The sequence below is a fragment of the Oncorhynchus mykiss genome, chromosome 11 (genome assembly GCF_013265735.2).
Source record: "Oncorhynchus mykiss isolate Arlee chromosome 11, USDA_OmykA_1.1, whole genome shotgun sequence".
NCBI lineage: Eukaryota > Metazoa > Chordata > Actinopteri > Salmoniformes > Salmonidae > Oncorhynchus > Oncorhynchus mykiss.
Genome location: NC_048575.1, coordinates 53,628,750 through 53,650,375, shown reverse-complemented (window position 1 = coordinate 53,650,375; position 21,626 = coordinate 53,628,750). Strand labels below are relative to the sequence as shown.

General features: G+C 44.0%; 1 protein-coding gene across 1 annotated transcript in view; it reads right to left on the bottom strand.

Moving 5' to 3' along the window:
• Positions 1–21,626, bottom strand: part of LOC110535954 (transmembrane protein 132D-like) — a 74,881-nt gene that overhangs the window by 4,277 nt on the left and 48,978 nt on the right. The window contains exons 4-5 of the mRNA XM_021621367.2: positions 16,106–16,295; positions 13,178–13,321 (exon numbers count right to left, since the gene is read on the bottom strand). Coding sequence (XP_021477042.2) covers positions 13,178–13,321; positions 16,106–16,295 — 334 coding nt within the window. The remainder of the gene's footprint in view (positions 1–13,177; positions 13,322–16,105; positions 16,296–21,626) is intronic.

Sequence of the window (21,626 nt, the reverse complement as noted above, 5' to 3'; positions counted from 1 at the left end):
GACGCGGACCCCACTTCACCATTGTCTTAGTCCGCCTTATTGTCCGCCTCCCTGGCTTACTCACCATGGCCACCCCTCTCAATGACCCCACTGGACAGAGGGGCTGCTCGGGACAGAGGGGCAGCTCGGGACAGAGGTGAAGCAGCTGCTCGGGACAGAGGGACAACTGCTCGGGACAGAGGGGCGATAGCAGCTCGGGACAGAGGGGCGATAGCAGCTCGGGACAGAGGGGCGATAGCAGCTCGGGACAGAGGGGCGATAGCAGCTCGGGACAGAGGGGCGATAGCAGCTCGGGACAGAGGGGCGATAGCAGCTCGGGACAGAGGGGCGATAGCAGCTCGGGACAGAGGGGCGATAGCAGCTCGGGACAGAGGGGCGATAGCTGCTCGGGACAGAGGGACAGCTGCTCGGGACAGAGGGACAGCTGCTCGGGACAGAGGGGCAGCAGCTCGGGACAGAGGGGCGGCAGCAGCTTGGGACAGAGGGGCGACAGCTGCTCGGGCGGCCCCTGGCTGACTGACGGCACTGGCGGCCCCTGGCTTACTGGCGGCCCCTGGCTGACTGGCGGCCCCTGGCTGACTGGCGGCGCTGGCGGCCCCTGGCTGACTGGCGGCGCTGGCGGCCCCTGGCTGACTGGCGGCGCTGGGCAGACGGGCGGCGCTGGCGGCGCTGGGCAGACGGGAGGCTCAGCTGGCGCTGGGCAGACGGGAGGCTCCGGCAGCGGCGCCGGACAGGCGGGAGGCTCCGGCAGCGGCGCCGGACAGGCGGGAGGCTCCGGCAGCGGCGCCGGACAGGCGGGAGGCTCCGGCAGCGGCGCCGGACAGGCGGGAGGCTCCGGCAGAGGCGCCGGACAGGCGGGAGGCTCCGGCAGAGGCGCCGGACAGGCGGGAGGCTCCGGCAGAGGCGCCGGACAGGCGGGAGGCTCCGGCAGAGGCGCCGGACAGGCGGGAGGCTCCGGCAGAGGCGCCGGACAGGCGGGAGGCTCCGGCAGCGGCGCCGGACAGGCGGGAGGCTCCGGCAGCGGACAGGCGGGAGGCTCCGGCAGAGGCGCCGGACAGGCGGGAGGCTCCGGCAGCGGCGCCGGACAGGCGGGAGGCTCCGGCAGCGGCGCCGGACAGGCGGGAGGCTCCGGCAGAGGCGCCGGACAGGCGGGAGGCTCCGGCAGAGGCGCCGGACAGGCGGGAGGCTCCGGCAGAGGCGCCGGACAGGCGGGAGGCTCCGGCAGCGGCGCCGGACAGGCGGGAGGCTCCGGCAGAGGCGCCGGACAGGCGGGAGGCTCCGGCAGCGCTGGAGAGGAGGAAGCCCCTGTAAGGATGGGCCGGAGAGACAGCCTGGTACGGGGGGCTGCCACCGGAGGGCTGGTGCGTGGAGGTGGTGACGGATAGACCGGGCCGTGAAGGCGTACTGGAGATCTTGAGAGCAGGGCTGGCACCAACCGCCCTGGCTGGATCTTCACCCTAGCCCGGCAGATGTGGGGAGCTGGGATATACCGCACCGGGCTATGCACCCGCACTGGAGACACCGTGCGCACCACTGCATAACACGGTGCCTGTCCGGTCTCTCTAGCCCCCCGGTAAGCACAGGGAGTCTGCCCAGGTCTCCTACCTGGCGTAGCCATACTCCCTGTTAGCCCCCCCCCAATAAATTTTTGGGGCTGCCTCTCGGGCTTCCTTCCGCGCCGCCGTGCCTGCTTCGCCAACTCCATTCTCTGATAACCTTCCGCGCACTGCTCCATCGAATCCCAGGCGGGCTCCGGCACTCTCCCTGGGTCGGCCGCCCACCTGTCGATCTCCTCCCAAGTAGTATACTGTTATATAAATATTCATACACATAGCTCATATAAACAAAGACATTCCGTCGTAAGAACACATACACCCAGCCAGAAGACTGACCCCCTCTTCCTTATATAAACACACATCTCATCTCCCTCTAACTGGCCGGTCCCAAGAGCAAAGAACTTTTGCTGTGCACCAATGGGGCCCGCTCTGGCTAGAGCAAGGCCCGCCTCCAACCCTCCGACCAGTCAAGAAGACCGAAACGACAAGACTCCACCTACTTTATTCTATGTATAAAAATGTATGTAACCATTGTATAGGCCTCTTTTTCACCTGGCTCCTTGCCGAGTTATGTGAACTAGGTCCGTGCACGTAAAACTGCGGGACAAGATATCTCTGACTCATTAAAACTGTCTTTCGTTACAACTGAAATCCACTCTGTCCAGCGTCCGTGATTTGGTCTCAACTCTCCAGTATTTGAACACTAACAAAATTGGTAGCAGAGTTTGGTTGTTCTTGAATTCGATCTATTATAAGTTAGTGTGAGAGGACGAGACTGATCACGGCTAAAAAAATCAGACGGAAGAGTGACTTCCCCAGCCATTCATGTTGCCTCAGGAAATCTGATCGGAGCGCTCTATATAAAGGTGAGCAGAGCCCGTTATATCGAAATCTGCATATTGTATTATAGTCTAAACCAAATTTTGATCAGAAAGTACTGGGCGTGAGTATGAATCGGTGCCCAATTTTTTTACATAAGAACCTAAGACATTGATTAAAGATATCTTGTTTTGTAAAAAAAAAAAAAAATATATATATACATATTCTTATTAATGGGCCTATACTCAGTTATTTTAATAGGAATGTGTGAATTGTGATTGACCAATGTGTTAAATTCCTCCAGGGACCCTATTTGTTCTGAAATCTGCATAGAAAACTGTCCTAATTATATATGTATTGGGTTGTGTATAGAGGTGACGTTAAATAGTGGCTGTGTTTTAACACGTAATGGACACAATTATGGATGTTGGAAATTCAATGAGAATTTCATACGAATGAATGAATTATAGATGAACCGAATCTGCAAGTAAGGTCTTGTGGAGGTGTGGTTATAGATGAACCGAATCTGCAAGTAAGGTCTTGTGGAGGTGTGGTTATAGATGAACCGAATCTGCAAGTAAGGTCTTGTGGAGGTGTGGTTATAGATGAACCGAATCTGCAAGTAAGGTCTTGTGGAGGTGTGGTTATAGTTTAATGATAGATGAACCGAATCTGCAAGTAAAAATTTCCTATTTTGATACGTTCTGTACTATCGAATAAGGTCTTGTGGAGGTGTGGTTATAGTTGAATGATAGATGAACCGGATCTGCAAGTAAAATCTCCTGTTGATACATATAACATCGAATAGGTCTTGTGGAGGTGTGGTTGGATTGAATGAATCTGCATGAAAAATGCCCTATTAAAAAAGCTGTGTATTATTTAATAGGTTTTGTAAGAGGTGTAGTCGAGTAGATACAGGATATGTAAGTTTGGCCTTCCACTAGACAGAGATCGGGAATGATGTGGCTATTGCACATCAAACAATAAACATAAGATGAACCAGAGTTGACATTCCATGATTTGGAGATGGGGGAAATTAAATTGAAAGAAACGTTTGTCGCGGAGTAGGTTGGGATACGTAACTGGGCTATTATGCACACGTGCTGGTAGACAAAGCCACCTTAGTATCGAATGGCCGTGCAATTTTGATTGACAGCAGCCGGGCCGAAATACTGATTTTCGTTTTTTTTTCCATTCCTGTTGATATTGCCTAAAGTTTAAAATTATTCTGACAATTGCTATAGAATCGCTGGAATTTACTGATATAAGTTCATAAAGGAACTTACTGAATTGTTTCTAGAAAGTATTTAAATAAGCCGCCGAGCTTAATACAGACTTTGTTTTACAGACGCTAAAAGCTACACACTGATTTTGGGGTTTTTCTATTCTATCCATATTTCCTAAATATATAGAATTATTCTGACAATTGCTATAGAATCGCTCGAATTTACTGATATAAGTTCATAAAGGAATTTACTGAATTGTTTACAGAAAGTATTTAAATAATTCACTGAACAACTCTTAGTTGTCTAGAAATTCTATCGATATTTCCTAAAGAGCTAGAATTACTCTGAAAATTGTTATAGAACCGCATATATTCACTGATATATTGTTCCAAAAGGAAATCGCAGAATCATTTATAGAAAATACCTAAACGAATCGCTGAACAAATTCAAATAAAATACCGGTGAAATACACACGTGGCGGGCGTCACATATTGATAACCCCCTTTGTCTCGACCAGGGACAGGCTAAGCATACAACGATAGAAATAAACACCACATAGTAAGGATTGAATATACCTAAATAACGCATTATACACATTATCAGACGAACTAGATAAAATGTCTGCAGCTACCACGCCCAAACTAAAATTCAATGATTATTTAGATCAGAGTATGATTGATAGAGCGGGAGGTAAAAAACAGTATGGGAAAGTGGAGAAAGTGTGGAAAGGATTACGGATAAGATGGACACAAGCAGGTTATTTTAGCGGAGGACCACCTACAGGGGGGAAACTCCAAGATATGCAGACAGAATTAGAGGACGCAGTAGAGCATGCAAAAGCGAGTGAGGCGGAGAGAAACAACATACACAGGTTCAAAAAAGTAGGTACAAGAGAGAGAGAGAGAGCAGAGGGGGAGCTCAAGATAGGTACATGGGCCATACAGGAGAGTAGGAGGGTGCTGCCCAAAAACACACCAGACATGATGGGCGTGGCTATTGTGGCGTCGGGGGATGTTAAAGCTCCGCCTGAGAACTTGCCCACGGCTCCCCCTGTGGCCGTTTCTCCCTCACTATATCCACAATTGACAATGGAGGCAGTTCAGCCCCCGCCATACTCAAAGGGACAAAATCACCGGAGCCCGTCACACAACCCATTCCTGCCCAGGGCACCTCCCACAATACAGGCTCCAGTTCTGAGAATAGACCAAGGGGAGTTAAAAGGGGAAATTACCCTGGGGATAACGGCTGGCCATATGGTATGTGAACAGTTCGAAACTGGGATTCCAGGAGCAGGAGACCTCCCCCAGGAACGGAGGCCGCAATGCTCCTCTGTGAACTCTCTCACCTCTGAAACCAGAGGACACTTACAAACAAGATTAGATTCAAACCACTTCTATCAGACGGATAGGGAGGACTGTCATCAGAACATGGATATCGAAAACGAAGAAGAAATTGACATGGTGCTCACCCCAGCTCCGATGGGAGCTCCAAACGTGACTAAGATGCAGGAGCTGCTGAAATCATCAATAGCTCGAGCTAAGGAACTCAGGGAGCTAATAGCTAACCAAGATAACAACAGAGAGGGAGCCTACCGTGTGGAAAGCATAATGAGAGGAACAGTAACCAAAGTTACCGAATCAATGGGGTCCGAAACACTCCGTCGGTCCTCCAGAATTGCTGATAGAAGAGAGCGAGAGCAGGAGATGGCAGGACAGTACCCCCTGCGACCGACACCAGGTGATGCACACACTGTGGAGTACCAGCCCTGGAAAATGACTGATTTAACAACACTGATGGGACAGATGCCTAGCCTACATGGAGGAGCTTCAGCGTGGCTACTTCAACTGCAGACACTTACGTCAGGCCTGCAACTCTGCCTAGGAGACATGAAAGCACTTCTAGCAAGAGCCACCGACCACGGAACCATGGAGGCCCTCATGACAGCAGCTGACCTTGGATGGCGGGCCCCAACACTGCCCATAGACCACTTCCGTACCAGATTATGGGAAGTTCTACGGAGAGCATACCCTACAGAAAGAAACCATGCCACCTTATCCTCCTTTACAATCAACCCAGGTGAGCAACCTGCAGCATACCTGGACAGGGCTAAGACCACATGGAGATCGGTCCACGAAGAACCATTCGATCACACTGATACCACACTCAGCATGTGGAAGGAAATGGTGGTCAACGGGTGTCCCGGAGAGGTTAAAACCAAACTCAGAGGAACGGTAGGGTTGTTTGCACTTCCTCTGACCCAATTCAACACTCATGTGCACCACCATGTGACCCAGCACAACAAGGAAAGAGGGGGTGCTGAGAGCCAGGTGCAGTCCCTCCAGGTACAACTCCTGAAACTCCAATTGAAGGAAGCACAACAAGGAGAAAAACCTAAGAAACAGATGGTGGCGGAAGAAACGAAGGAGCCGGGAACCAAAACAGACATCTCCCAAATCGTGGCACAGACTGTCTCTCAGATGATCCAACAGCAGGCAGCCCCACCACCCCAATACCCTCCCCCACAGCAGTATATCCTGCAACAACAACACCCAGTATGGGCTCGACGGGGTCCCTACACTGGACAACACAGAGGGGGAAACTACCAGTGTTTTAACTGCGGAATTACCGGTCATTTTGCCAGAGATTGCATGAAACCACTCTCCCCGCAGCAACAGCAATGGAGAGCAAGAGGAAGTGGGGGAAACCCACCTCTGCAACATCAGCTACCAGGACCCACACCCATGCATCAGCAACAGCCAGCATACAACCACCCAGAATCTAGCCACATGCAGCAGGAGCAGCAAGATTACAACCAACCCTCCCACTTCAACACCTGATCACCCAGTAAGAATGATGAGGATGCCACTCCTGCCGATGACCACACTGTCTGAAGCCCAAGAAGTGTACTGGCTAAAATGCCTACCCACAGGGCCTGCCACCCCTCACATCCAGTTTAAGTTCAACCAACTGAAAGCTCAAATCTACACTCTGCACCCATATAAGACTCCCCAAGCTGAGATCCATTGCACACTCAATGCAACAGAAACTGATGACTGCCTCTACACTGCAGACTGGGACGAAGACATGATGCACCTGACCCCACCTATCAGGTGTTGTACCATTGGGTGTGGCCCAGAGGGGGTGGCAGCACCGGTCATCCTACGATCAAGGAACCTCCATGCACCCCTGGCCTGGACGGCTGAAGCATCAACAGCCATAGCACTCCTGAAAACGGATCTATCAGCGGCAGCAGCTCTGACTGCACCTGACTACAAGAACAAGTTCCATTTGGATGTTTCTGGAAGGGAAGGATTCACCTCATCCGTCCTATTCCAGAAACAAGAGGGGGAGAGAAGGGTCTTGATGTACTACTCTTCAAACTTGACCACATTGAGGTAGGACAGTCAACATGCTCCAGATACGTTGCTGCAGTAGCAAAAGCTATTGAAAAAAAACAGCTCACCTCGTGATGTCACCCTTCAATCAGCCATCATCCCTCAACCAGCATCGGCCAAATTAGCTGAAATCATCGGATTGACGCAGGTCCTCATCAGAGGAAAAGGAAAGACTGAATATCTATACAGACTCAGCCCATGCCCATGAAGCAGGCCACACTGATGGACCCAGAACTTTTATGAGAAACACATGGCCCCACACACGAAGGCAAACTAAAGACCCTCCAAAAAGGCCTCGCACATCTGGTGGCACCCTCACATAAAAAATATGACTGACTTATTTTATGACGATGATTTATTTTGTGACGAATGCAATGGTTGTGACAGACACAACCCAAAGAAACCATATCAAACACCAATGGGCTCATACGTAACACCTAATGCATGTTTTCAGGATATTAGTATAGACTACACCGACATGGGCCCCGAAAATTTATCTAAAGGCAAACTCTATCTCCTAGTCATAGTAGATAGGTTCTCCAAATGGGTAGAGGCAATAATAACAAAAGGGGAGGATGCTAGGTCAGTCTTTAAGTGGCTACAAACCAAACTAATACCCAGGTATGGCATCCCAAGACAAATCAAATTTGACAAATGGCTCACATTTAACAAACACCTGAGACAGGTGGAAGAAAGATTTGGCATAACCCACAGATTTGGATCTGTGTACAGGCCCCAATCCCAAAATCTGGTGGAACGTCAAACCAAAAGCTAAGATAGCTTTGGGATAATGACTGGTAGAGTCATGCATGGTCCACCAAGGGAGGGAGGTCATATGCCCGCCCTTGATGTACAACAAATTGTAATGTCTAATTATGTGAAAAAACTGACGGTTCTCTCTGCAGCACTCTCTACCCAGGTTCACAAGGTCCAGGAGGGGGAGCTGCCGGGGGACACGACACTACTGAAGGTAAAGGTTGGTGACGGGGTGAGGGTTACAGTCCACAAGAGTAAGTGGCTGGAACCCAGGTGGACTGGACCGTACGAAGTGAAGGAGGTTACTTCACACTCAGTCCAGGTCAAAGGTAAATCAGGCACACCTTGACACCGCCTTACACATTGCACCCCAGCCCCAATTCCTTCTAGAACACTGACTGAAGTCAGAGCTGATTTGAGCGGCCTAAATTCGATTCCAAATGAAGACACTCCTTCCTCAGGTGATGCGGCATCAAACTCCGCCTCCCCTGAGAAGGGAACCTCGCCCAGTTAGAGGGAAATTTCTCCCTCTCTGGGTGAGGCTGGGGATATCTGGTCCCTTATTTGTGATATTCATACTGATATTTGGAGTAACCCTAGGACTTTCACATGGTTAATTGAACAACTATTTCACCCTGCCACATCACATACACCAACCCCTACACATGTCCCTAACTCCTTTCCTGATATCACTCCCTCCAATCACTCCCGTCCCAAACGTAGCACTACACCTACAGACCCACCATGCAAATCAGACAAGGTTAGGAGCACCACCTTATGTATACCCACGATTGCAACCGCCACCTTTCTGCTATAGTTTTCACGTCTAATAGACGTGAAGAGGGGGATTTGTTATATAAATATTCATACACATAGCTCATATAAACAAAGACATTCCGTCGTAAGAACACATACACCCAGCCAGAAGACTGACCCCCTCTTCCTTATATAAACACACATCTCATCTCCCTCTAACTGGCCGGTCCCAAGAGCAAAGAACTTTTGCTGTGCACCAATGGGGCCCGCTCTGGCTAGAGCAAGGCCCGCCTCCAACCCTCCGACCAGTCAAGAAGACCGAAACGACAAGACTCCACCTACTTTATTCTATGTATAAAAATGTATGTAACCATTGTATAGGCCTCTTTTTCACCTGGCTCCTTGCCGAGTTATGTGAACTAGGTCCGTGCACGTAAAACTGCGGGACAAGATATCTCTGACTCATTAAAACTGTCTTTCGTTACAACTGAAATCCACTCTGTCCAGCGTCCGTGATTTGGTCTCAACTCTCCAGTATTTGAACACTAACAATACTCCATGCCATTGCTGTCCATAACGTCCTCCTTTCGCTGCTGCCTGTTAACACGCTGCTCGGTCCGAGTGTGGTGGGTGATTCTGTAACGGCGTTCTTCGTTTGTTGAAAGAGAGGACCGAAATGCAGCGTGGTGGTTACTCATGTTCTTTAATGAATGAATGACGATACATGAAATAACTAAATGAATACGAAAACAACAAACGGAACGTGAAACCTAATACAGCCTATCTGGTGAACACTACACAAAGACAGGAACAATCACCCACAAACACACAGTGAAACCCAGGCTACCTAAGTATGATTCTCAATCAGAGACAACTAATGACACCTGCCTCTGATTGAGAACCATACTAGGCCGAAAACATAGAAATGCCCCAAAACATAGAAAAACAAACATAGACTGCCCACCCAACTCACGCCCTGACCATACTAAATAAATACAAAACAACAGAAATAGAGGTCAGAACGTGACAGAAATGTATGTTAATCCAATAACACACTGTGCTATATTGGACAGAAATCCTTCACAACCTTATCCAAGAACACAGTCATTACATTTTAATTTCTTATGTAACCTTGGTTAGCAGTTTCTGTCAGCCCATTGAGAAATTTCAAGCATTTTTTTAAACCATGGAAAACATACTGCAGGTTCAGCCCGGTTCTATCAAAGTTCCTTGCTTGAAGGAATTGGATCATTTATGGAGCATTGAAATTCCGTTATCATTGGCTCCCTCCCGTAAGTGCTCAGGGGGGTAAAGAAAAATGGCCTTGACTTTGACAGACTCAAGGGAGGAATGCAAATAGAAGAGATTCCTAATCTACCTATCCATGCACTCGGCAGTTAGAAGATGCATCGTCAGAGTAATGTCCTGTTTGTTGTGGGGGATCCTGTGATATCATAGTCAGCAAGTAGCTGACAACAATTACCTTGCACACTAACTAAAACTCTGTTTTGGTTAAAAGACTATTGAATGTTCCACATGGCAAATTGAGTTGGAAGGGGAGTAAAAGTGTGTTGCTGCAGTTTCTCATCCAAGGAAATGTATGAACAATTGTACAACGGATGGTTCTAATCCTGAATGCTGATTGGTTAAAACCATAATCCAGCAGGTGTCTATTACACAAGTTACCACCGGCTAACTCTATGATGTTAAAATGTCTATTTACTCTGTTCCATCTGACGGAGCAATCCACTGTCTCATCAGCCCAGCCAAGCAATTTATCAACTTGATCTCCACTATAAAAAGCTTCTAGACATAATCTCACATTTCTTTAAGACTAGCATTTAGTTTTCAACAGTGTAGATTTGCATAAACCTTGCTGTCTGTCTCTCTGACATTAGCAATATTGTTTCAATATTCAAATTCGATCTCCAGCTGTCACATAGTAATGAACGTGTCGGGACGAGACAGACAGCGTTTCTCGGCCAGTCGAAATCATGAATCAATTGCCATAATTTTTAAGGATATATACAAAGAAATGTCAATTGAAAAAGGGTCAAACGAAACAAAGTGCAGCTAGTTTGCAGTCTTTCCATCTTCAGTTTGAAGTAATTATGTGTTGTTGGCTAGCTCTTCTGAACAACAGTGTCCTGACGAGAGAGCACATTTTCTATGCCAGGCAAAATCGCGCCTCATTAGCTCATTGTTATGGATGCATCCAAATAAATGTCTCTAGAAAACAACTTCAACAAATACAAAGGCAGCTACTGTTGTTATTCTGGCAGCACTGTTTGATGTGACAGTAAGTTAGCCATTGTTGGCTAGCTAGCAAGCAAGGGATAGGAACATTTAGAACGAATGACTGGATCACGTCCATAGATACAGAACAAAAAGACTGAACGACTGGTTTGCGTCCATAGATACAGAACAAAAAGACTGAACGACTGGTTTGCGTACATAGATACAGAACAAAAAGACTGAACGACTGGTCGCGTTTCTGGCAACCGAACCGATAGAACGAACGACCAGCCAGTTTGGGTAGCATTCTTAGATTTGTGTCGGGACTATATCTTGTGGAAGGATGAAATAAATTCATCAAAATAACATTTTGTATGAAAATATGTCAATCATTATTTGAATATTTTGGTAACTTCGTTTTGGGCCTAACAACACCCGTGCTGATATATCCTCCAGACACCGTCTTTCCAGGCATTATCACTTAATTGCCCGTGCCAGTATGCACTGATCTTTTTCCAATGAGGTCATGAAGAGTTTTCATGAATAGTTTTCATCCAGAGACAGTAGACAAGGTCAGACAATCATCCCTAATCTAAGAGCCCAGTTACTTTCTTAGGTAAGAGCTCTCTTCCTCCCATCTCCAAGCTACTCCATATTAGTTCAATCTCACTGACAGCCTCAAGCTCTTCCATGTTTACATGGCAACATTACCAAATCATTTTCCAAAGATATTTACTTCAAAAGGTGTTTTGAAGTGCTGATCCAAGTCTCTTGCAAGTCTCCCAAGACATAATCTCAGCATGGAGCACATAATATCACTCAGTGTTCTACCATGAAACCATGTCTGAAATGTACGTTTCATTTGATCTATGCCATTTGTCTTTCATCACTTCATGCAGTATCAAGGCAGAGTGAGAAAATCTCTCTTTCAGGTCAACAAGATTCATTTCATTTGCATCTTTCTCTTGACTCACAAACATTTATCAGTAACTGTGCTGACAGAGTGAATACCAACTGCATGGATAAGTGATCTCCACCCCCAAAAATCTAAGGTTGCAGTGAGTATACTGTATTCATTACACAAGAAGCTACAAATTGACAGAGAATATACTTTTATTAATACCCATTTTAAAGATAACTGTTTTTTAATATTTGACGTGCCAGATTCATCTTAATCTCAAGGCATTTCACACAAGTACCCAAGTGTCCATTACTCACAACTGACAAAGCAAATGTTTCTATACCTCTGAAAAGCCTTTTCATCATGGCAGATTTGACTTTGTTTTAGCATTTCAGACCAGAGAAAATAAAATGGAATAAAGCCTTGCCATTTATCATCGGCAGATTTCATACTCTTTTCACATGCGTCATAAGAGCAAAGATATCTGAGTGGAGCTGCTAAACTAAGAAGCTTAGGGAGAATTTTTGCTACTAAAGCTTACTTATACATCTGATCAGCAAACAAACACTATAAGCTTTAAGTCTAAGCTTGGGCCAACTATAAAGGGTCATTCATCTTTTAAATGCATGAATAGTGATTTACATTTTGTTGTCACTATCATAATCCCAATGATCTCATATCTATTCCATTACTTTACAAAACAGACATCACTTATTTCCTGTGGTCATGTACTAATGGATTTCTTCAAATACAAAACAACAGACAAATGGGTGGATAAGCCGTTGTTTATGTTAAACTTATGTTAGTACACAGAGCAAGGTGCATAATTACACTTACATTGACCGAATGTAGATTAATGGCTGTAATAAAGGGATATTGTGCAACGACAACAACACGCACTGTGAAGTGTTTGTTCTTCCTTTGTTTCCCTGTCATGTCCTGTTGTGTTCATTTCAGTTCAGCAGCTGATGGGCATGATGGAGGACGTCACTGGAGCGTCACTCACTGTTTGTTTTGTGATGTGGAAGAGAGCATGTGCAGAGGTGACTTTGGTACAACTTCTTTGCCTTTAGCAGTCACTCCCCCCCCCCTTACACCCACACTAAATTGCCCTCCTCCTGTCTCATAGTCTTGGGGCAGCTAGACAGGACACACACGGCACTCTAACCACAGTCAAAACAGGCTGGTAACCACATGACTAGAAATCTTCTCCTTGGTTGTTGGACATGTTTATTCACACCACAGATCTGCAAAGTATCCTGGCAGTGACACCTGTGTAAAGTAAGGAAGCTTTCAGTAAAAGAAGTGAAGGTGAATGTTAGAGTAGCCCCATAATCTCGGTGTTGCTCTGTGTTTAGCAACTGAGTCTGACAGCTTCATAGCAACACCTTAGAGAAACACACTCACCTTATTTCTGTGTTAAAGTCCTAAGTACCTCCACACTAAGCCATGGTTTTAGCACACATACACCCTTTACCCAAGGATAAATTCCAGGGGACAATGTGGCATCAACCGGCAGGCGGCCGGCAGTACCTTCAGGATGTCCTCATCAGTGGAGCTGCAGTTGGTGAAGTCTGAGACGTCAGTGACTGACCCGTCCTCCTCCACAGCCACAGTCCTGACAGGCAACACCACCTTCTTCCCAGTCAGCACCGCCGTGTTCAGGATCTCTGTGTCCTAAAGGGAAGACATCATCAGTCTGGAAATAGGTTTAATAAGATATCAACCTAATGTAACCACTCATGGTTAAGATATAAACTTGTTGTAGGCAGGGGGAGCAGGGGAGAAATTCCCATCGCTAGTACAAATACATATTTGATTTATTAAACTGTCAAATTAAATGCTATTAGTCACATGCTTAGTAAACAACAGGTGTGGATTAACAGTGAAATGCATTTCCCAACAAAGCGGAGAGAAAGAAAATAGAGAAATAATAGAAGCAATAATCAATACAGAGTGAGTAATGATAACTTGGCTATATACATGATGTACAAGTACCGGGTTGATGTGCAGGGGTACGAGGTCATTTAGGTAGATATGTACAGTACCAGTCAAAAGTTTGGACACACCTACTCATTCAAGGGTTTTTCTTTATTATTACTATTTTCTACATTGTAGAATAATAGTGAAGACATCAACACCATGAAATAACACAGGTGACTACCTCATGATGCTGGTTGAGAGAATGCCAAGAGTGTGCAAAGCTGTCATCAAGGCAAAGGGTTGCTACTTTTAAGAATCTCAAATATAAAATATATTTTGATTTGTTTAACACGTTTTTGGTTACTACATGGTTCCATATGTGTCATTTCATAGTTGTGATGTCTTCACTATTATTCTACAATGTAGAAAATAGTACAAATATTAGAAAACTCCTTGAATGAGTAGGTGTGTCCAAACTTTTGACTGGTACTGTAAATATATATAATTATTATTTTATTGGCAATATAATTGTAGCTCCAACCAATATTTAACCATTTTCAGCAGCTCATAGTGCTGAGTGCTAGATCAGTACAGACCTAATGGCCCTCTTGCCAAACATCTATTATCCTCATGTTAGGCTCTCAGCCTGAGGTCACCATCTAATCCGTGATTGAGATGAAGGAAGTCAAAGTCCTGAAAAAAAATCACAGTACCAGTGCCTTCATATTACAGTGCCTTTTATCTGTATTATATTTTCAGATACTGTTTATTGTATGATACGACAAGATTTATTGAAAGACAATCAGGGTTTTTCCTGTTCACAAACATTAATTTACATGAAGCCATTAAATACATTTATGAACAAAATGGCCAAAAAATGTATCACAAAATAAGATTTCTTTTTTTGGAAGATATGGTTTTGAAAAAAGTATTACTACACAGAAATGCTAAATCTCCCATGACAACAAACAATAGTGGTTTAAGAGGTCAGCAGGGCCTCTTGATTGCAGTAGCACAAAGGGCTAAGAGCAGGTAGAGTATTGTAATGACAACTGCTCATAACATTTCTTATTTAGTTACGGTATAGAGATTATATGATGTATTAATTGCAGAGATCCTATATTAAGAGAAAGAAAACACACACAAAAAACAACAATAGTGAAGCATCGGTCAGAGACTGGCAACCTCCTTGTACATCATTATGACACAGAGGCATCAATGTCATGAGTGCACAGTGAATTAGGTCCCGTTACCAACAATAGATCTCATAGATACAATTGTTGTTGGAGGCCTCGTTCAAGGCAAACATAATTTACAATAGCACATTTCACAGGTGAAAATAATACATGCATATTCAAATCAGGTATAAAATCATTGGCACGCTTGATAAAGATGAGAAGAAAAAAACAGTATAAAATTATACAAATACTGAGCTTTATTGTACGCTAAGGCTTCGAGTTCCTCCTTAACCTTATTTAATGGTGAGAAAGTGGAAAATATCCGTACCTTTTTTATGAAACACCATTTTCTACCACCATGCTAGAGTGGCTAAACGCTAAATACATCAAGGATTAGCATTTAGCCACTCTAGCATGGTGGTGGAAAATGGTGTTTCATAAAAAAGGTATGCATATGTTCTATCTTCTCGCCTTGTCTTCTTTTCTGTCTTCTGTTTTCTCGCTGCAGCTGTACATAGTCCATCGGTATATAGCCCACCCAATTTACCTACCTCATCCCCATACTGTTTTTATTTTATTTACTAGCCTACCTGGTTAAATAAAGGTGAAATAAAAATATATATTTTTTAAATTAAATAAAGTTAAGGAGGATATCAAAGCCTTTGCAGCCTGAATGGAGATTATTTTAAGTACGAACTGGTCGCCGGGGCTAACAAGTGTATTATTGGCTGGCCACATCAAGCCCAGACGATAGTTGAGATCCATGAAGCCCACTTGAGTCTGCCCAGGCTAATTGGGAGGGATCTTAGACCATTCCTTCATACAGAATCATACATATCTTTTGTTTGCACTTACGGACTACCCTCTTCAAATGAAACCACAGGTTTTCAATGGGGTTTAAGTCCAGAGACTGAGATGGTCAAAGCTAAATGTTTTGCAATGTCCTTTTCAGTCTCCGGACTTTGAAAACCTTGGAAAGGGCAGTCCATAAGCACAGATGAAGGATATCAAGGATCTGGAAAGATGTATGAAGGAATGGTTTAATATCCCTCCCAACGTGTTCTCCAATCTCATAAAACCTTTTAGAAAAAAGTCTCAATAGCGTATTGAGAACAGGGGTGCCAATAATTCGGAACCCTATCTTTTTTAGATTTGTGTTACTTGTTAAACAAAATATATTTCTCTGAGCAATTGTATTAGTATTAAATAATATAATTTCTTCAATTGTTTTGCACACATTATACCTTACTATTTGAATAATTTATTTTATACAGTCTTTTTTGCAAATCTTTATCAATGGTGCCAATAATTTTTTGGCCTGACTGTAGATGCTAGAGATGAGTTGTCAGTCGGTGCTCACCATGACGAGTGTGGCCAGGCCCACAAAGTCTCTCTGGGTGGTGTAAATCTCCATGGAACCCTCCTTCCCCCCATCCCTGGTGTCTGCGGGCAATTCGAGGCGCCATGTGATGACCTGGCTGTCTAATTGGCTGCTCTGCTCCTCCACCTCAAAGTCCATCTGTAGGACCTCCAGTAGACTGCTGTCCAGCCTGAGAGAAGATAGAAGAAACAGGATCAGACTGGGACTGTCACTGCCAGAGGAACTCATTCAGTGCGTCTTAACTCAAGCTATTATATGTGGTTGTTTCGGTATGCGGAGATAAACATTATTCATGGTCGGGAAGTAAACATTTTTAAAAGAAAGGAGAAGAATGGTGCTACCATAAACAGTCAAGGTAGGACAGCAAAGCCTAAAGTAATCAAGATGACACAGCAGTGATCCTGACACAGCAGCCACAGTGTAAACAGAGACAAGAAAAGCAATAAAGAATTGATAGAGGGTGGGAGGATCTGGGTTCCTCAATCAAATATGCCCCGGGACACTAGGAGGCTGTTATCATTAGTGTATGGATAGCATTGTTTACACTCAAGAGAAATAAGGAAATACTCATTTGATTAATGTCTGTTTCATCATGCAATAATAATGATTTAATTCCTTGGTATTTTGCCCTTCATCAAAATAACAACAAAAACGTATCTTCCTTCCAAAGTCGTCAGAAGCATAAAACAAGATTATCCACACAAGGGGGTCATTTAATGTTCTTTCCCACATTCATTTCCTGTAGGGCATGACCAGCGGAGCATGACAAATGAGCATCAGGGATTTGATTGTGTGTGAGACACCAGATTAATGAGATGAACAATCCTCCTCCCCTGAAACCTATTACCTCTAAAAAGACACATGTGCCACTGCAGGCGCCAGGCAGAGGGAGGATGGACGCATGAGCTAAATAGGATAGATACTCAGCTCATACCTGTAAAGTTCTCTGATATCCTGATGCTCGCAATGTACACTAGAATGCCTTGAATAGGACTAGGATAGGATCCCCTCTAATCTGATGAATCTGTCCAAAGTCTCTAAAGTGAAACATCTGTAAAGCATTACAGAGAGAGTGTTAGGCCTGTTTTAACTGAAAGTATGTTAGATCATCATCATTAACATGGGGATTGACAGTAATGGGTGAGTGCAGTGAATGGGTTTAGACAGCTTTTAACTATGGACTGAACACAGAGTCAAGTGAGGTGTCATGAACTCATAAGATCCCACTTGACTCATAATATTGCGCAGCTGGAACTTTGACAATACAAAGTATAATTTCTATTCCTTTGCAACTCCCTATGAAACACACTACTGAACAGAACCTGCTCCACTCACTCTCAAGGCAGTCCTGTATCCAGCACACCCCCTTCTTCCCCACCTCAAGCCCTTACATTTGCACACAACCAACTGTCAAATATTTTCAAATGTACCATGCGTGTTGCCTTCAAAGTTGAATTCAAGCACAAAGCACCTTCTAATGAGTTCTCTAAGAGCTTTAAAAAAATTCTACACACCATATGTAAAGACATTAAAAAAAATAGATTTACTGTAATTAAATAATCTTAGCAAATTAAACAAAAATAGAGACACAAACTACAACAGTATTTTAATGTGAATACTTTATGTAAATTAGATATTTCTTTATTTCATTTTCAATACATATGCTACAATTCCTAAAAACATATTTTCACTCTGTCACCATGGGGGATTGTGTTTAATCAATTTTGAATTAGGGCTGTAACACAAAATGTGGAATAAGTCAATAGGTATGAATACTTTCTGAAAGCATTGTCAAAGTGTTTTCATACATATTGTTAAGAAACCATTAACTATCCTGTTCATATGGTTGCACTCGCAAAGTCTAGAGGTCTTTGTCCTATTTAACTGCTCTGTAACCTGATTTAAGATGTGCAGCTATGGGGGAAATCAGTGTATGTGCCTAGGTGTTCAATGTACATGTTCCCAGGGAAACAGCAACCTTACATTGGTCCAGGGCCAGCCCTGTCTCTGTTGATCTCTTGGTCGGTCAGTCCAAGCGGATTATTATTTGTTCAGCTGGTGACAAAACATAAATACTGTATGTACAAAAATGAAAAATATCAAAGGCATGCACAAACTAAAAAACAAACAAACGAGCAGCCTGAGGCTGTGGGATGCGATGGATCCCAAATGAATACAACCACTAACATCAAAAAAACTTTTTTACGCAATGTGGCTGAGGCAACAGATCAGAACGTTTAGATTCAAATGTTGATAAACTATTCAGTTATTTCTTCACATTATAAGGGCAGCAATGAACACATAGTAAGTAGTAGGCTATAAGCGTGATTGTTTCATTAGCAGAAAACACCATTATCAAAAGTGAAAGCAAATGCAATTATGCATGCAATGCTTCCAATATAAAGGTGCATTTTTACAGTGAAAATGATCTTCCTAAACTTGAACCTCACACGCTGCTTATGTATGCCAGTTAGGCTCAACACCCCTTCTAAAGCCGATTAATGTGCTTATTTTTAAGAAGTTATTTGGCCACTTTTAGTTGTGATACAAACCTTATTAAAACATATAGGCCTATGGGCTAGGCTACATGAGGTGTGCGACTATGATTCATGAGGTGTGTGACCATGATTCATGAGGTGTGTGACCATGATTCATGAGGTGTGTGACTATGATTCATGAGGTGTGTGACCATGATTCGAAAAAGTTGCACAAAAAATGGCATTGTTTCTTATGACGGGCATCATTCACAAGTGATAATATATAATTCACAAGTGATAGGCTAATATTTTCACCCATCAGACTATTCTTGATTTAATCTTGTCTTTACATATACTAAATAATATATGTTTAAAATTTGTTTGATTTAGAATGGACCATTAACATGCACCTGTATCGAAACATGCGTGTCATTTCTGCACTTAAATAGCTAATAGCGTACGCTTTTCCCGTGGTTTATTTTCCTGCCAGCCAGGTAGGCTATACTCCTGTTGTAAAGACAAGCAATGTGATTAATATTAGGAAAGTTGAGAAATAAATATAGTAGACCTAGCCTATAGAAAGCTGATCATTCTCTTTTTAGTAGAGGCCATCACTGTTTTCTCCTGCAATAGCATAGCCTATAGAAATGTAGCACAACATGAGCTCATGGGTTCTCATGAAGTGTTTGATTAGATTTTCAAATACATTTTCATTGATGTCATAGTGATAAGAGGGACAATAGAGTGCTGAGTACCAGGCAGTTATCAAGTTTGGTAGGCTACTAATGACCATCAGCAGCATCAAAGCTTGGAGATGCCTAATTACAGTGACTAAACGGTCACATGGAATTTGAGTGCCTTCATGACTCATGACCGCCAATGTGGTGGTAATACCGTCACCGCAACAGCCCTAGCAGGCTCACGGCTTGTAAGCTGGGACACTGACTGACGATCACCTATTTGGCAGCACCTGATGTGCTTATCAACCAGGCTCACCACCTGGACAAGGTTGGAGCTGCCCCCTGGGGGAATGAAGTGTGGAAGTGGTTGTGAGCTGTAGTGTGCTGTCTAAACTACATATTCCTTAACAATATGGATAAGAAAACACTCATTTAATTGTTGTCTCGTTCGTCATGCAATAATAATAATGACTTAATTCCTTGGTCTTTTGTCCTTCATCCAAATAACAACAAAAGATGGGATTTTCCTTCCAAAGCCATCGGTAGCATGAAACAAGATTATCCACACCGAGGGTGTCAATTAATGCTCTAACATAAATGTCCTGCTACTCTAAAGTAATCACTTTGTTTGTGCACATGTAAGGTATGACCAGTCGAGCATGGCAATTGAGCATCGGGGATTTGATTGTGTGAGACAACAGATTAATGAGATGAGCAATCTCCCTCCACTGAAACCTATTAACTCTAAACAGACACACGTGCCACTGCAGGCGCAAGGCTAAAGGTGGATGTACGCATGGGCTAAATAGGACAGCTCATAGCAGTACATTTTTCTGATAGCCTGATCCTCTCAATGTACACCAGAATGCCTTGAATAGGACTAGGATAGGATCCCCTCTAATCTGATGAATCTGTCTAAAGTCTCTAAAGTGAAACATCTGTGTTAGGCCTGTTTTAACTGAAAGTATGTTAGATTATTATCATTAACAAGGATTGACAAGAATGGGTAAGTGCAGTGATGGTGTTAAGATAGCTTTTAACTATGGACTTTGAACTCAAGAGTCAAGCGAGCTGTCATGAACTCATGAGATCTCCCTAAACTCATAATATTGCCCAGCTGGAATATTGTGCTGCTGGAACTTCGACAATACAAAGTCTCAATTTTATTCTTTGTCATTGCAACTCCCTGTGAAACACACTACTGAATAGGAACAGGCCCACTTACTTTCAAGTAAGGCAGTCCAGTAGAGATGTTGGATCTTAACTTGATCACTCTTGTCACAGAGAATTTTCCTGTTGCATCAGAAAATTCAAATGAGTCTCACGAATGAGCAGTTCTCTTTCTCTCAATGCGGGGGCAGTCAAGACATTGGGATCAGGCCTGATATCAAAATAATGTTCTCTCTCGCTCTCTCAAACGCTAGGCCTAGATTTACATTTAAGAATGTGAAATGTCAGAATAATAGTAGAGATAATTATTTATTTCAGCTTTTATTTCTTTAATCACATTCCCAGTGGGTCAGATGTTTACATACTCAATTAGTATTTGGTAGCATTGCCTTTAAATTGTTGAACTTGGGTCAAACGTTTCGGGTAGCCTTCCACAAGCTCCCCACAATAAGTTGTGTGAATTTTGGCGTATTCCTTCTGACAGAGCTGGTGTAACGGAGTCAGATTTGTAGGCCTCCTTGCTCGCACATGCTTTTTCAGTTCTGCCCACAAATGTTCTATGGGATTGAGGTCAGGGCTTTGTGATGGCCACTCCAATAGCTTGACTTTGTTGTCTTTAAGCCATTTTGCCACAACTTTGGAAGTATGCTTGGGGTCATTGTCCATTTGGAAGACCCATTTGCGACCAAGCTTTAACTTCCTGACTGATGTCTTGAGATGTTGCTTCAATATATCCACATAATTTTCCTGCCTCATGATGCCATCTATTTTGTGAAGTGCATCAGTCCCTCCTGCAGCAAAGCACCCCCACAGCATGATGCTGCAGCCCCCGTGTTTCACGGTTGGGATGATGTTCTTCGGCTTGCAAGCCTCCCCCTTTTTCCTCCAAACATAACGGTCATTATGGCCAAACAGTTATATTTTTGTTTCATCAGAGAAGAGGACATTTCTCCAAAAGTACGATCTTTGTCCCCATGTGCAGTTGCAAACCATAGTCTGGATTTTTTAATGGTGGTTTTGGAGCAGTGGCATCTTCCTTGCTGAGCGGCCTTTCAGGTTATGTCGATATAGGACTCGTTTTACTGTGGATATAGATACTTTTGTACCTGTTTCCTGTTGTTCTAGGCTTGATTTGCACTTTTCGCACCAAAGTACGTTCATCTCTGAGCGGTA